Source organism: Ochotona curzoniae, unplaced genomic scaffold, assembly GCF_017591425.1.
Source record: "Ochotona curzoniae isolate NIBS_2020 unplaced genomic scaffold, NIBS_Ocur_1.0 scaffold_3171, whole genome shotgun sequence".
In the NCBI taxonomy this organism is placed as follows: Eukaryota; Metazoa; Chordata; class Mammalia; order Lagomorpha; family Ochotonidae; genus Ochotona; species Ochotona curzoniae.
The window spans coordinates 910087-923238 of NW_024467104.1; the positions used below are offsets into that span (position 1 = coordinate 910087).

General features: G+C 43.8%; 1 protein-coding gene across 1 annotated transcript; it reads left to right on the plus strand.

The window, feature by feature from the left end:
- The first annotated feature begins 303 nt into the window (after positions 1 to 303).
- On the plus strand, positions 304 to 1236 carry LOC121172354 (olfactory receptor 8I2). The gene has a single exon (XM_041004215.1). The coding sequence runs from the start codon at positions 304 to 306 to the stop codon at positions 1234 to 1236; it is 933 nt and encodes a 310-aa protein (XP_040860149.1).
- The last annotated feature ends 11916 nt before the right edge of the window (positions 1237 to 13152 follow it).

The window sequence follows — 13152 nt, forward strand, 5'->3', positions numbered from 1 at the left end:
TCCAGTGATAGACTGTAATAGTTAATGATCTTGGGAGTAATTTCTTCAAATCACTGAAGAATATTCTTTATAGTGCTACTAACTCTACAAACACGAACCTGGTATCTTATTAGTACATCTCAGGTCTTCAGAAATACCATGCATAGATTGCCAACTAACTTGAAGTCAATATAAATCTGCTCTCCATCTGGTGTTGTCGCATTATTTGTGTCTAGTTGATTGGTTTATCAGCCCTTTGGACTTGAGTCCCTTCCTTACATTTGTGTTGTTTGTTCAGCTGTTCCAAGGCCTCTGTTGGTGTCCATGGCTGTGAATAATCTGACTGAGGTGACCCACTTCATCCTCTCTGCATTTACAAATCACCCTGAATTACAAGTCAGTCTTTTCCTGATGTTTCTCTTCATTTATCTATTCACAATATTGGGAAATCTGGGACTAATCCTGTTAATCAGAATTGACGTGCAGCTTCACACACCTATGTACTTTTTCCTTAGCAACTTGGCCTTCATTGACATATGTTATTCCTCTACTGTAACACCCAAGGCACTGGTCAATTTCCAGCCCAATCAGAATTCCATCTCCTTTATATACTGCTTTGTTCAAATGTACTTCTTTGTTGGTCTGGTGTGTAGTGAGTGCTTTCTTTTGGGATCAATGGCTTATGATCGATATGTTGCAATTTGCAATCCCTTATTATATTCAGTAGTTATGTCACCAAAAGTGTGCAGCTGGCTGGGAGCAATGCCCTATCTGATAGGCTTTACAAACTCTCTGGTGTCTATCTGTGTGATCAGCCATTTGAGATTCTGTGACTCTCACATCAATCATTTTTTCTGTGACACCACAGCTCTTTTGGCCCTGTCCTGTGTAGATGCATTCAACACTGAATTGGTGATCTTTGTTTTAGCAGGTTTCACACTTCTTAGCTCTCTCCTCATTATCACAGTCACATATGTGGCCATCATCTCAGCCATCCTGAAGATGCATTCGGCAGCAGGCAGGCAGAAAGCCTTCTCCACCTGTGCATCCCACCTCATAGGTGTGACTATATTCTACGGGTCTCTGATCTACACGTACCTGCAGCCAGATAACACATCATCCCTGACCGAGGCACAGGTGGCATCTGTATTCTATACCATTGTCATTCCGATGCTAAATCCACTGATCTACAGTCTGAGGAACAAAGATGTGAAAAATGCACTCCTGAGAGTTTTACAAAGAAAATGTTTCCCATGAGAAATCAAGAAAGTGTATAATAATAATAAAAAAAAAAAACCTGAGTAACTTAGGAGGTTGATTACTCCAACAAAAGGAAAAATACGTATTAACCTTCAGAGGGATGGCAGGAATAAAAGCCTTGAAATTTAGGAAGAGGATGAGCTATCACTGTATGTTTAGTGGCCTGTGCATCACAGCACAGACACCCAAAGGAATCAAATTGTTATCAAAACGCGGCTTGGAATTCCATGTCCTCAGATATCAAAAAATGTAGAGCAGAAAATCAAAAGATTGAGAGATCAAAGCACAGAAGCTTTATTACAGCTAGAAAGGATATTTATTATCCAAGAGCAAAAGGAAAGAACACACACACACACACACACAAAAGAAATATCACTCACAGGGCAAGGAGCAATAGCTTAGCAGCTAAAGTGCTTTCATTGCACACACCAGATCCCATATGGGCACCAGTTCTAATCCCAGAAGTCCAGCTTCCCATCCAGCTCCCTGCTTGTGGTCTGGGAAAGTAGTCGAGGATGGACTAGCCTTGGGACCCTGCACCCACATGGGAGACCTGGAGGAGGTTCTTGGCTCCTGGCTTCAGATGGCTCAGCCCCAGCCACCTGGGGAATGAATCAGTGGACAGAAGATCTTCCTCTCTGTAGATCTGAATTTCCAATTGAAAAGATAATAATTCTGTCTTAAACAAAAATACTGACAAGAGGTGGATATAAAAGAGTGAAGTGCAATGACATTTCCGTGTTCACATTAATGGGAGCAACTGATATCAGGTAGATGATATGGAAATATGTTGGAAATGTGGCTCATTCTTCCGTAATAGCTAATTTTTTATCATTATTTCATAAAACATAATTTTGATTGCAGAATATCTTACACTTGTGATGAATATAATTACCATTTTTCTACTAAAAATAGCACAAAAGCAACTTATTTTCAGAAGCAACTGTGTCAAATTTTGCATCTTGATATTTTTCTGGGATAGTGATAACATGGTAGGGTGCCATCTTTTAGTCAGCAGTGTGATCACTAGAGTACACCACCAGCAAATCACAATGTATTGCACTGCCAATCTTTTCATAATTAAAGCACTCAACAAGTTACCTAAGATAAAATGATATTTCTTTTTGACAATTTTTCATAGCTGTAATAAAAATATTCGGAGCATATGTATCATAGACAATTAAGATGGGATGTTGGAAATTTACATGTCTAGAATGCAATTTTGACTCAGAATATTTCCAGCTTAGGATTGCAGGTGTCCAGCTCTAGCAGAGTTCGGAACTCGAGAAGGATGCATGGAGTAGGTGTAAATAGGAAAGAAATGGACCACCACAATTTCAGGATTATAATGGACAATGCAAGAAATCTGTCCACTTTATTTATACAGAAGCAGTCACAAGCTCTGGCATGGACTTTCTAAGTCATGGTCAAGTGGGTGTTTCGAAGCATAATTTTGTGGTTGGTTTCACCTTAAAGCTCTCAATAGAAGTTCTCGAAAGATGGTGTATATCAATCAGTAACACATTCCTACTACAATCCTCATTCTACAACTTCATCTTGAATCAGTTAAGGAAGGAAAGGCATCACAAAGAAAAGGGGGACCTAAAGGTCAAGGATGGTCAAATGAGGGCAGCAGAAATAGAGGCAGCATGAATAGTAAAAGGCCCTTTTGTAGTTATCAGGGACTTTAACCTCAAAGCTCACATTGATAGTAAAAACACCACAGCAGTAACAATGCCTGAATAGATTTCAGATTTTTTCAGCTCTTCAGTGGGGTGGTCAATGCAAAGGAAGGTGGAACTGCCTTCAGGTGGTTTGTAGAGACATCCACAGGGCCCTGCTATGCAGCAGAAAATTCCTTGCAGCCCTGCCTGCAATAGAACAGTTCTCCACACAGCTTTGTGTCCCCCACACCAACTGCAAAGACCCCAACATAGGATGAGTTTATTGGGACAGAATCCTACTATTAGTCTGTATCTGTTCAGAATAATGTGAGCTGTTCATTAAATTCAATAGTCTCTACTCCAACATCAAATTCTCAATCTAAATAAATATAGTTTGTCACCTCGTTCAAAGACTGGATACAAGTTTGGGTGTATGTGTGTATTGTTGTGCCGGTTTTTTGAAATCCCTAGATAATCATCAAGTCTGAAGTTGGTGCTAAGGCAAAAAGGTGGTTTATTCAGGTTAGCCTAGGTAACCCAGCCACCTCCCCCAACCCAGCATGGCTGGGTGGGGGAGGGGCAGCCGCAGCCTAGGCTGCTAGGATCCACAAGGAGGACAAAAGAAGCCCAGCCAGAAGAGAGAAGAGAGCCCAAGCCCCCAGTTCTTATACATTTCAGGCTATTAATTATACAGTCATGATTTAGCAGGCTTCTATTGGTGGGTTTGAAACAAGCAACTTTCAAAAAGTACAAATCGATGAGCTATTGGGCTGTGAATCTTATCAAATACCAGGTACCTCCTTCCTGAGGAGTGGTCTGCCTACGTGACCTGCCAGGTGTCCTGCCGGGTGTCACGTAGACTATCAGGCCTGGAGTTCACACAGCCCCCAGCCAAGCCATTAAGGCAGAATCACAAAAGGCAGAAAATGCCTAGGTTCTTCAGTATCTGTGTCCCTGTATGTGTGTATCTACATGTATTAGGATTTTTACTAACAATTTATGGAAAAGTGAAACTAATTATGTAAATAGACTCATTATTACATATCTTTTTTCAAATAATTTCTTCTATGAATATGCTCTTATAACAGTTTAGAACAAGGGCCTGGTGTGATAGCGTAGTGGTTAAAATCCTCGCTTTGAACGTGCAGGGATCCCATATGGGCTCCAGTTCTAATCCCAGCAGCCCCGCTTCCCATCCTGCTCTCTGCTTGTGGCCTGGGAAGGCAGTCAAGGACAGCCCAAAGCCTTGGGACCCTGCACCCTTGTGGGAGACCTGGAAGAAGCTCCTGGCTTCAGATTGGCACTGCTCCAGCTGTTGCAGCTGCTTAGGGAGTGAACTGTTAAAGTGCTAGTATAATGTTAGTATGTTAGAATGTTAACATTAGGCAATGTCAGGCCCTTTCATGCCAAGAAGCTGCTGCTTTGCTACGTCAGGATGCATCTGAACCATGGGAAAACTCCACTTCAGTGATAAATGTTGCTCCTCTGTGACCTTGTGAACAGTGTCACAAGTCTGAACCCAGTTGCAGGAGGGCAGTGGCACAATCCCAGGAAAAAGAAAACCATAAAGATAATGTGTTGGGAATGGAATGAGCTGTCTAGACCCGGGGGCCTTAAAGATAATGTATGTTGGAATGGAGTGGACCATTTGCACCTGCACTTTACGCTGATTGCTGTGTTTGAATGATGTATGTGATGGCTGAAACGGGGCCTATATAATCTTTAGCCTTTTGCTAGTTCAGGGTCTGGCCTCTCCTTGGCTGGCCTGCATGCCCCAAGATCAGTCTGACCCCAGCATGCTGGCACAATAAACTCTGCTTGCTTTTGCATTATCAGTGAGGCTCTTAGTTGTTCATGGGAAATTGACAAAACTGGAACCTAACAGAACCATCAGACGGAAGATCTTCCTCTTTCTCTCCTCCTCTTTGTATATCCAGCTTTCCAATAAAAATAAATAAATCTTATAAAAAAAAACCCAGTTTAAAACAAGTGGACACCATGAGTGGAAGAAATAATACAAATGTGTCTGACTTCATCCGTACAGGGTTGACAGACTCTGCAGAGTCCAACTGGTCCTCTTTGTGCGATTTCTACTGATATACCTGATCACTGTGTTGGGGAATATATAATGTAGGGATGATGCTGATAACCCAGCTCAATCCCCAAATGCACACTCCCATGTATTTGTTCCCTATTCACCTGTCATTTCTTCTGACCTCACTTACTCAACTGTCATCAGACCAAAAGCTTGAAAAACCTATTGACTTCCAACATGTATATATCATTCATGGCTTGCTTCACTCAGAGGTTTTTTTTTTTTTTTAGGATTTATTTATTTTTATTGTGAAGTCTGATATATAGAAATAGAAGAGACAGAGAAGAGGAGCTTGAGTTCAATAATTCACTCCCCAAGTGACCACAATGGCAGCTGCTGTGCCAATCCAAAACCAAGAGCCAGGAGCTCTTCCAGATCTCCCAGGCAGGTGAGGATCCCAAGGCCTTGGGCTGTCCTTGACTGTGGACCGAGTTTACTTTTAAAGCAAGATTTATTAGGAACATTGAGAAAGGAGACTCCCATCCTAGTGACAGGAGGGGGCTCTGAGATAGAAAGGACCCTTACCCTCTGCCATAGTGACAGGTGGAAAGTGGAAAAAGGAGACCCTAGCCCTCTGCCATAGTGACAGGATAAAAGCAGAAAAAAAATCCTCGTCCCCTACCATAGTGGCTGGAGGACAAGTGAAAAACAATACCCATATTAATGGTGGGGAAAGCATCTTTTAAAGGTTCCCCTCAAAGATGTTTCTCCATAAACAAAGAAAATTCTTGGTTTCCATGGTACCTGACCTTGGAACAAAAGACCAGAAAGGTGTCACTGGCCAACTTCCTTGGTCCCTTTCCAATGATAAAGAGGCCAGTCTGAGTCCTCCCCCTTGGCAATGGCTGGAGATAGAATTGGGCTGAAGCTTCAGGTGGGGAATTGATATGTTAATGTCACCCTTGTCTCTAGGGAAGGGTGTTCCTGACGTAAAGATATGCACTTGTCTCAGGAGAGACAAGCTCTGGTGAATGCAAAACATGGTGGGGAGGGGGGGTTTATGTTTGAGAAAATAATGATGACTTGGGGACCCAGAATTCCCTAACTGCCTACTACCCAGTCTAACTCCTCTCACATTCCGTCCCCCAGAAGAAGTAACCCTAACTGCTGTTAGGGGGTAAATGGGGCGGTGACCGCTCTGGCTGCTTCCTGCTGACAGGGGGCGTAGTTCAAAGGCAGCAGTTGGGTATTCTTCTGGGGGTCGGTCTAAGGGTCCCCAGTGGAACGCATAAGTTATCAGAAGCGCCTGACAGAAGTCATCTGAGGTGCCTGGCAGGTTGTTCTGGCTCCAGGTGTTCCTTCTTGTTGAAGCCTAGATGACAAAACAAAGACAATTATAATCTGTCCCAACCTAGTATGTAATGGGATCGGTGGAAAACACCAATTTGAATACTTGAGTTTTAGAATTTACATATGAGAAACATTTGCTAAACATTGGACTTGAGCAGTTTAGTTTAAAGCTATGAACTAGATTTATCAGTTTAAATAAACTCTTTTAAAGCTCAAGTTTTGAAGCATTTAACCTCAATGAGCATCATAGAACACATGAAACTTTCTGAGCTATATGAGATTGTTATCTAGGTCCATTAGAAGGCACAGAAACAATGGAAGGATTAAAATGTGGCATTAGGACATGAACCCAAAAAGGGCATGTAAACATTAAATTTCCATGGAGTGACAATTTCGTCTAGCATTGACGATTCTGACTTAAGATTTAGACTTACTTGATTTTTGAAAATACTATGGTTGCTTTGTATATAGATGGTGGATTTTTTTTTTTAAATAACAATTGTGCTTTACCAGTTGCTGGAAAGCCTGAGTGTCAGAAGACATTGAGCCTAGAACATAAAGCACAACACTGAAAACATTTCATTACAAGACTTATGTGGATCATAGCATAGATGGCAAAAGATTAAACTAGTTGTGAGTTACAATAGCCCAGCAGCTTATGGCATTCTAGTAAGAATTCACAAAACTTCATACATTAGGGCAAAGGCAAGCAATGAACTAGTTCTATAGTTGTAGCAATGTTGACAGTTGTAGAACAGAAGAATCTTAAATAGATGAACAGAGAAATCCCCAATAATATAGTAAATGAGGAACACATGAGCCCTGCCTTAGAATAGTGTGGGAGTCCTAACCAGTGATGTCTAGCAAGAACTGAAGAGCGAGATGATAACCATGCCCTGTTGTAAGCCTGGTCTTCTGTTCTGAGTTTCTAGATTAGTCTGTCTGTCACCTAAGCTAATTTGGGGCTCCTGAGAGACCCTGATGGTCACGCTAAGAGAGGGAAGAAGCCCAAGCTAGCTAGGACAGAGAAGGCAGTGTCCAGATGGAAACTTACAGTTTTCTCTTCCACTGTGAGAACCACCCAGGGTTCTTGGGTGCTGTTCCCGAGGTGTCACTGAAGTCCGTGGATGGCCTTGAGCCTGTGCAGGTTCCAGAGCTGCTTCCTGTCCCATGTGGCAGATCCAATGGGAAATGACTGACCTGAAGTACTTGGCCTTTGAGGACAGTCAGATCTCCAATGAGTGCCTTGGTAGTCGGGACATGGCCCTGGGCGTCCTTTCTGATGATCCTTGATGAAGTGTCTGTCACTTCTGCAATGAAGAGCCCTTGGGAGGTCTCGGGGCATTTGGCTGGAACCAGGAGCACACGCCTCACTTATTCCACTTTGCCATGGGATCCCCGCCTGGTCTCTGAGGTAAAAGACCATAGTGACCCCTTTAAGAGGATATCAGGGTACTTTCAGGTCCCATTGGTAAGTTTCTAAAGTTCTTTCCTAATGTCTAGGGCAGCTAAGAATTTGTTATTTATATAACACTTATTCTTTTCTACATAGAATCTAGTGGAATATACTCAAAGTCATTCCTCAAGCATTTTAAGAAGCTGGGGGGGATTTCTCTGTGACTCTTAATATCAGAGATTTATTTAAATCAAATGATCCAGCTCAGAAATTCTTCTTTATGAACACTTTCATCTATAAGTCAATTGAAATAGACTACATCGCTTGCCACATGAACATGTACATATATACTAGATAACATACATTATAAATCAAAATAGCTTTTGTAACAGTTTTGAAAAAATCTATCAAGTGTTTTAAAGCTACTACATCCTGCTCTTAGTAACACTAGTTAAAGATGCTTTCAGTTGGAACCTATAGCTTACTGTTTAACTTTAGCTCTATCTGCAATGGATGCAATAGTACCTGTTGGAACCAGAAGATTAAGCATTCCTTGTTAGAATTATAAAATATCAGTAAATATAAACAACTATTTACTTTACACGGCACACTGTGGAACCACCTGTAGGACAGGCCCTGTTCCTTAGGATAACAGCTGTAAACAATGATGCAGTAAGATTATTAGACCTTAGTGATGTTTTCACATTTGTACCAACAGCAGTCTGTTATGTTAATATTTCATTATTGTACTGGATCTAGCTAGCAAATTTAGTCACCATTAAGATGAAAACAACTTAGAGAAGTTAAAAAAAAATGTTGCTTTGACAAAGAATCAGAATTCAATTCCATTGTACAAAAGATGAACATTTAGAAAATGTTGTACACAATGTTCAATCATACCATGCATCCTTTAAGAACTTGCTGTCTTACTGTAACACAAAATCTCATAAATGATGCTTTTTTCAAATTAGAACATAAATAATACACAATGGAAGAAGACAAATAGTCCCACAATTTGGTACAAAATATCCTAACTGCCTACTACCCAGTCTAACTCCTCTCACATAATGACCTCAAGGCTTGGTCCTTCCTGTGGGCCTGCCTCACAAGGGACGGTTAAGATCCAAAGTCAAACTGCAAGGTGGCAATTGACCGCAGGGTCCCTAGTCCTGTGTGTGTGTGAGAGAGAGAGAAGGAGAGAGAGAGAGAAGGAGAGAGAGAGAGACAGAGAGACTCAGCAGTGTCCCCACCCCACGGCCCTGCCTGCCTGCCTTCTCCACCCAGCATCAGGTAAAGTGGCTGCTAGACCTTCAGGGCCCTGGTCAGTTGTTAGAACATTCATGTGGCAATTGTGCTCTCTGCAGAAACAGCTGATTCAGGATTCCTGTGTCACACCCACCCGGGGACTGGTGCTTTTGATTGGGGTGGTGGCCAGGGTCAGAGGGATGAGAACTGTGGGGTTATATCATGCATTCATGTGACTTAGATTTCAATGTCTTGTACGTAGCAGAAAGCACTAAAATAACATATCATTTTGCCTAAGCGGTAATCCTAACCTTATGAAAAACACAATTATTCTTTAATAAAAAAAGATGTATTATTTGCTGTTTGAATGGCTGTGTGAGAGAGGAGAATCATCACTTGCAGCAGTTAGAGAAGCGCTAGGCCACGGGCAGCATTGAGGAGCTCCACACTCTAGCACCCTGCCTAGGCCACAGGGTGGTGGGTGACAGGACCCAAGTATTTGAACATTCTGTTGATTTCCCCAGGTATAAGAGCTGTCAGGCTTGTGGGCAGCCCATTGTGCAAAGCTGGCCCCTGGTGGAGGAGATGTCACCAAAGGCTGTACCTGAATCCTCACTATTTTACTTTTCTCTCAGACCCCAGGCAGCAGCCAGACCCAAGAACACAGTGGGACCCTGGCCTCAGCAAACACTTGCCCCAGCCCATTGATCACGGAGCTTTATGTAGCTTCCCAATCTGCGCATTCTGATGAGAGCCGACAGGCAGCACAGGTGGGGGAGGACAAGTCCTCTCTTCGTGAAGTCACCGTGGGAGTGAATTCAATCACCAACTCCCCAATACTGTAAGGAAAAAGACAGAACCTCTCACACTCCAGTATTCCTGCATGATTCCAGGAAGGACAGACAGACCTGAAGGCCCAGGTCATGCACACGAAGGGCGTCCCATAGCAGGAGGAGTCAGAGGACATGGGAATGGGCACCTTTCTTCAAGACCTTGCCACTGACCACCATCTCCAAGACTGTGCCCGCAAGCCTTCTTCCACTATCGATATCATGCTTTTTGAGGCCACTGGGGCCAGATATGGGAGTCTATTAAGCACCAGCTCAATTACACACACGGGGCCAAAGTACAGCCCAGAGCCGAGCAGGATCCTCCACATGAGGCCCCCATGGGAGAGTGAGCTCAAGATGCTGTGCCTCACTGAACAAAGAACCCCATTACGAGGGCAGGAAGAAAAATTTGTAGGCCAGCAAGCTGCCCATGCCCCTGGACAGTGCCACCCTGTCCAGGACATCCTGAGAAGAACATCACTGCTCCAGCCAAACCCAGAAACCTCACCCCAATGTAACAAATAGGGGAGCATGATAAAGAACATACTTAAAAATTAATTCCAAAAATTGAAAAAGAAAAATAAATTCTCAAAACAATCTGTGCATATAACAGGGTGTCAGCCACAAAACCACTGGTGTCCCAAGAGGACAAAAGGCCAAATAAGAATGTTTTAAAGGCATCCGTGGAGATGCGTGCCTGCCACGATATGGGGTTGCACCATCTCTCCTAGGACAATGAAAAGGACAACTGCAATTCACTGCATCACCAAGCCACCTGCAGATGCCATGGCCAGCCACAGCTGCTCCCTCAAGAACAGATGGGTCCGAGAACCAGAGAACTAGAGAACAAGCAGGCTGTGCCACCCAGGGAGGATTGGTGCCCAGTCAGATCCTGCCAGCAGCAGCTAAAGGCAATGGGTGCCTTAGGACATCCTGTACACTTGCCAGGCACTGCTTTCTGCAGAAAAATGTCCCTTGTGGCCGTTCCCAATGTGCTGTAACATTTCTCGAAGTCAGTGCAACACTTCTTTGCCCTCGCAGAGAAGACTCTTTGAGGACACTACTGCTTAAACACTCCCAATGATATGCACTGCTCTTTCAATGTTTATTTCTTTAGTCATTTATTCATTTTTGAAGTTAAAAATCCTCCTCTGCTAATTTTTATGTATCTATACAATTCATTGTTAATTTATTTTCCAATTCATTGTTAATTTATTTTCCTTTTACATGCTCACTGCTATTCTCTTTTTAACTGCTCACCCCTGTCAGACCACTGGGGGTAAGAGGTTGCAGGACCCAAAGGCCTTCCCAGAGGATATGTCTTATCTGGATGCTGCAACCCAGGAGCCTGCTAGCTGGGCCCAGAAATGAGAGAGAAGCTGGGAAACAAGAGGGGTTGAGACATGGAGCAGAGCCACTGGTGGTCCTAGAGGGTGATGCCCAGGTTGGGACCATGGGCCTGGAGCCTGCTGGATCCTCTGGCATCCAGCAAGACAGGCAAGGGGAGGGGAGCTGGGTGAGAACCACATGCCTCCTTCAGGAAGTGGGCCACAGTAGGTGATGGGGAGCAAGAACATCCGCATGCTGCTCCCATCATCTGACAATGCAGCAAGGTTAGTAATAACCCAGGTGCAAGCACTGCCATACCCCCTCCCAACTTCCTGACTTGGTATCACTGAGGGACGTGTGATAGGACCCTGTACCCAGATACCGTCCTCTCAGAGATGTCACCCAGTCCGTGCACACGACTGCCTCACTGACACACTGAGCTGACCTACCAAACATTTTGAACAGATTTCTAGAAAACACAGTCAAAGCTGTGCCTTCTTCCTTCCCATCTGTGTAACCTGGATTACTGTGCTACTGCTTGACTTATTTCTCTTTAATTTCCAAGACATGAAAACTCAACTGATCCGAGTGGATAGAGTCTGTCTTGCATTCTGCCTCCACTCACTAACCACACATTTACCATTCGCCGGGCTTCATTGATTAGACTTCAGCTCAACTCAATTTCCTCCCCTCTACTGCCCCCTTCCCATATCCATGGCCCTTCTACAACATTCTTCACTCAAGTTCAACCACACATCTGTTCGTGCATTTCAGGATTCTGAGTTTGCAGAAGGATGTGCAAACTGGGGTCCCAAAGCTTCCCCATCATGATGGGAAGACTGATTCCTCCCCAGTCCACCCAGTAGAGTGCTGCCTGAATTGAACTACTACACAGCCAGGTCTGCCTCCTGAAATCCATTTCCACAGCTTGGCTTCTTCCTCACCCCTGGGAGTTGGGGCCTTGAGTGCTCTGGCAATCCCCAGCCTTTTCAGCTGTCCACAAAGTTGATCTAGAGCTGGCCCATGTCAGGAGGATTTGGGGCAGGCCTCAAGAAATACAGTTCCTGCAGGAATATTTCAACTGGCTTAGAAGCCAAAACGTTGTCAGAGAGATGAGCACAAGGCTCGAAGGGCAGAGGGGAGGAAGAGGGAGAATGAGAAGGGGAGTAGGGGGTCTTGGAAGGGATGGCAATGGATTTAGCGAGCAGCTGGAGGGGGCATTCTTGGCTGGTGCACTGCAATACACTTCATATTTACAATAGCATGTGTTTAACTCACCAGCAAACGGTTACCACTATGTTAGGTAGAAAATCAACAATAAGTAGAGTGCCCGGCGCGGTGGCTCAAGTGGTTAGGGTCCTCGCCTTGCACACCCGGGATCCCATATGGGCGCATGTTCTATCTCAGCAGCCCCACTTTCCTTTTAGTCCCCTGCCTGTGGCCTGGGAAGGCAGTCGAGGACGGCCAAAAGCTTTGGGACCCTGCACCCACATGGGAGACCCGGAAGAGGCTCCTGGCTTCGGATCGGCATAGTATAGGCCGTTGTGCTCACTTGGGGAGTGAATCATCAGATGGAAGCTCTTCCTCTCTGTCTCTCCTCTCTGTATATCTGCCTTTCCAATAAAAAAATAAAAAAATAAAAAATAAATCTTTAAAAAAAAACAATAAATAGAGACATTTTTTAAAATCTGACTATTCCTAAAGAGTATAGGAAAAGGTTGTAAACAATAATCAAATCTCAAAATGCAATATTGTCTAAGTTGCATTTCTTCCCCCCCCCCCCATGGAGTATAATGTGTCTCCAATCAGCATATGTATCTTTGATGAGGAAATCCTGGGATATAAGGGGAAGGGACAGCCATTTCTTCTGCATGCCACACAGTACATTCTGATTAATTTATGTTGGTGTTTATTGTGTCATTCACTTGATACTACTGCAATTGCTTTCCTTCCATTTTGTTCCAGCAGAGCCTATGGCGTTTCCTTAGGACACATTAATCATTCTGTTGATTTCCCCAGGTATAAGAGCTGTCAGCCTTGTGGTCAGCCCATTGTGCGAAGCTG

Bases quoted from the DNA above. Each gene is read 5' to 3' on its own strand.
- LOC121172354 (XM_041004215.1), top strand. From the start codon at position 304: ATGGCTGTGAATAATCTGACTGAGGTGACCCACTTCATCCTCTCTGCA.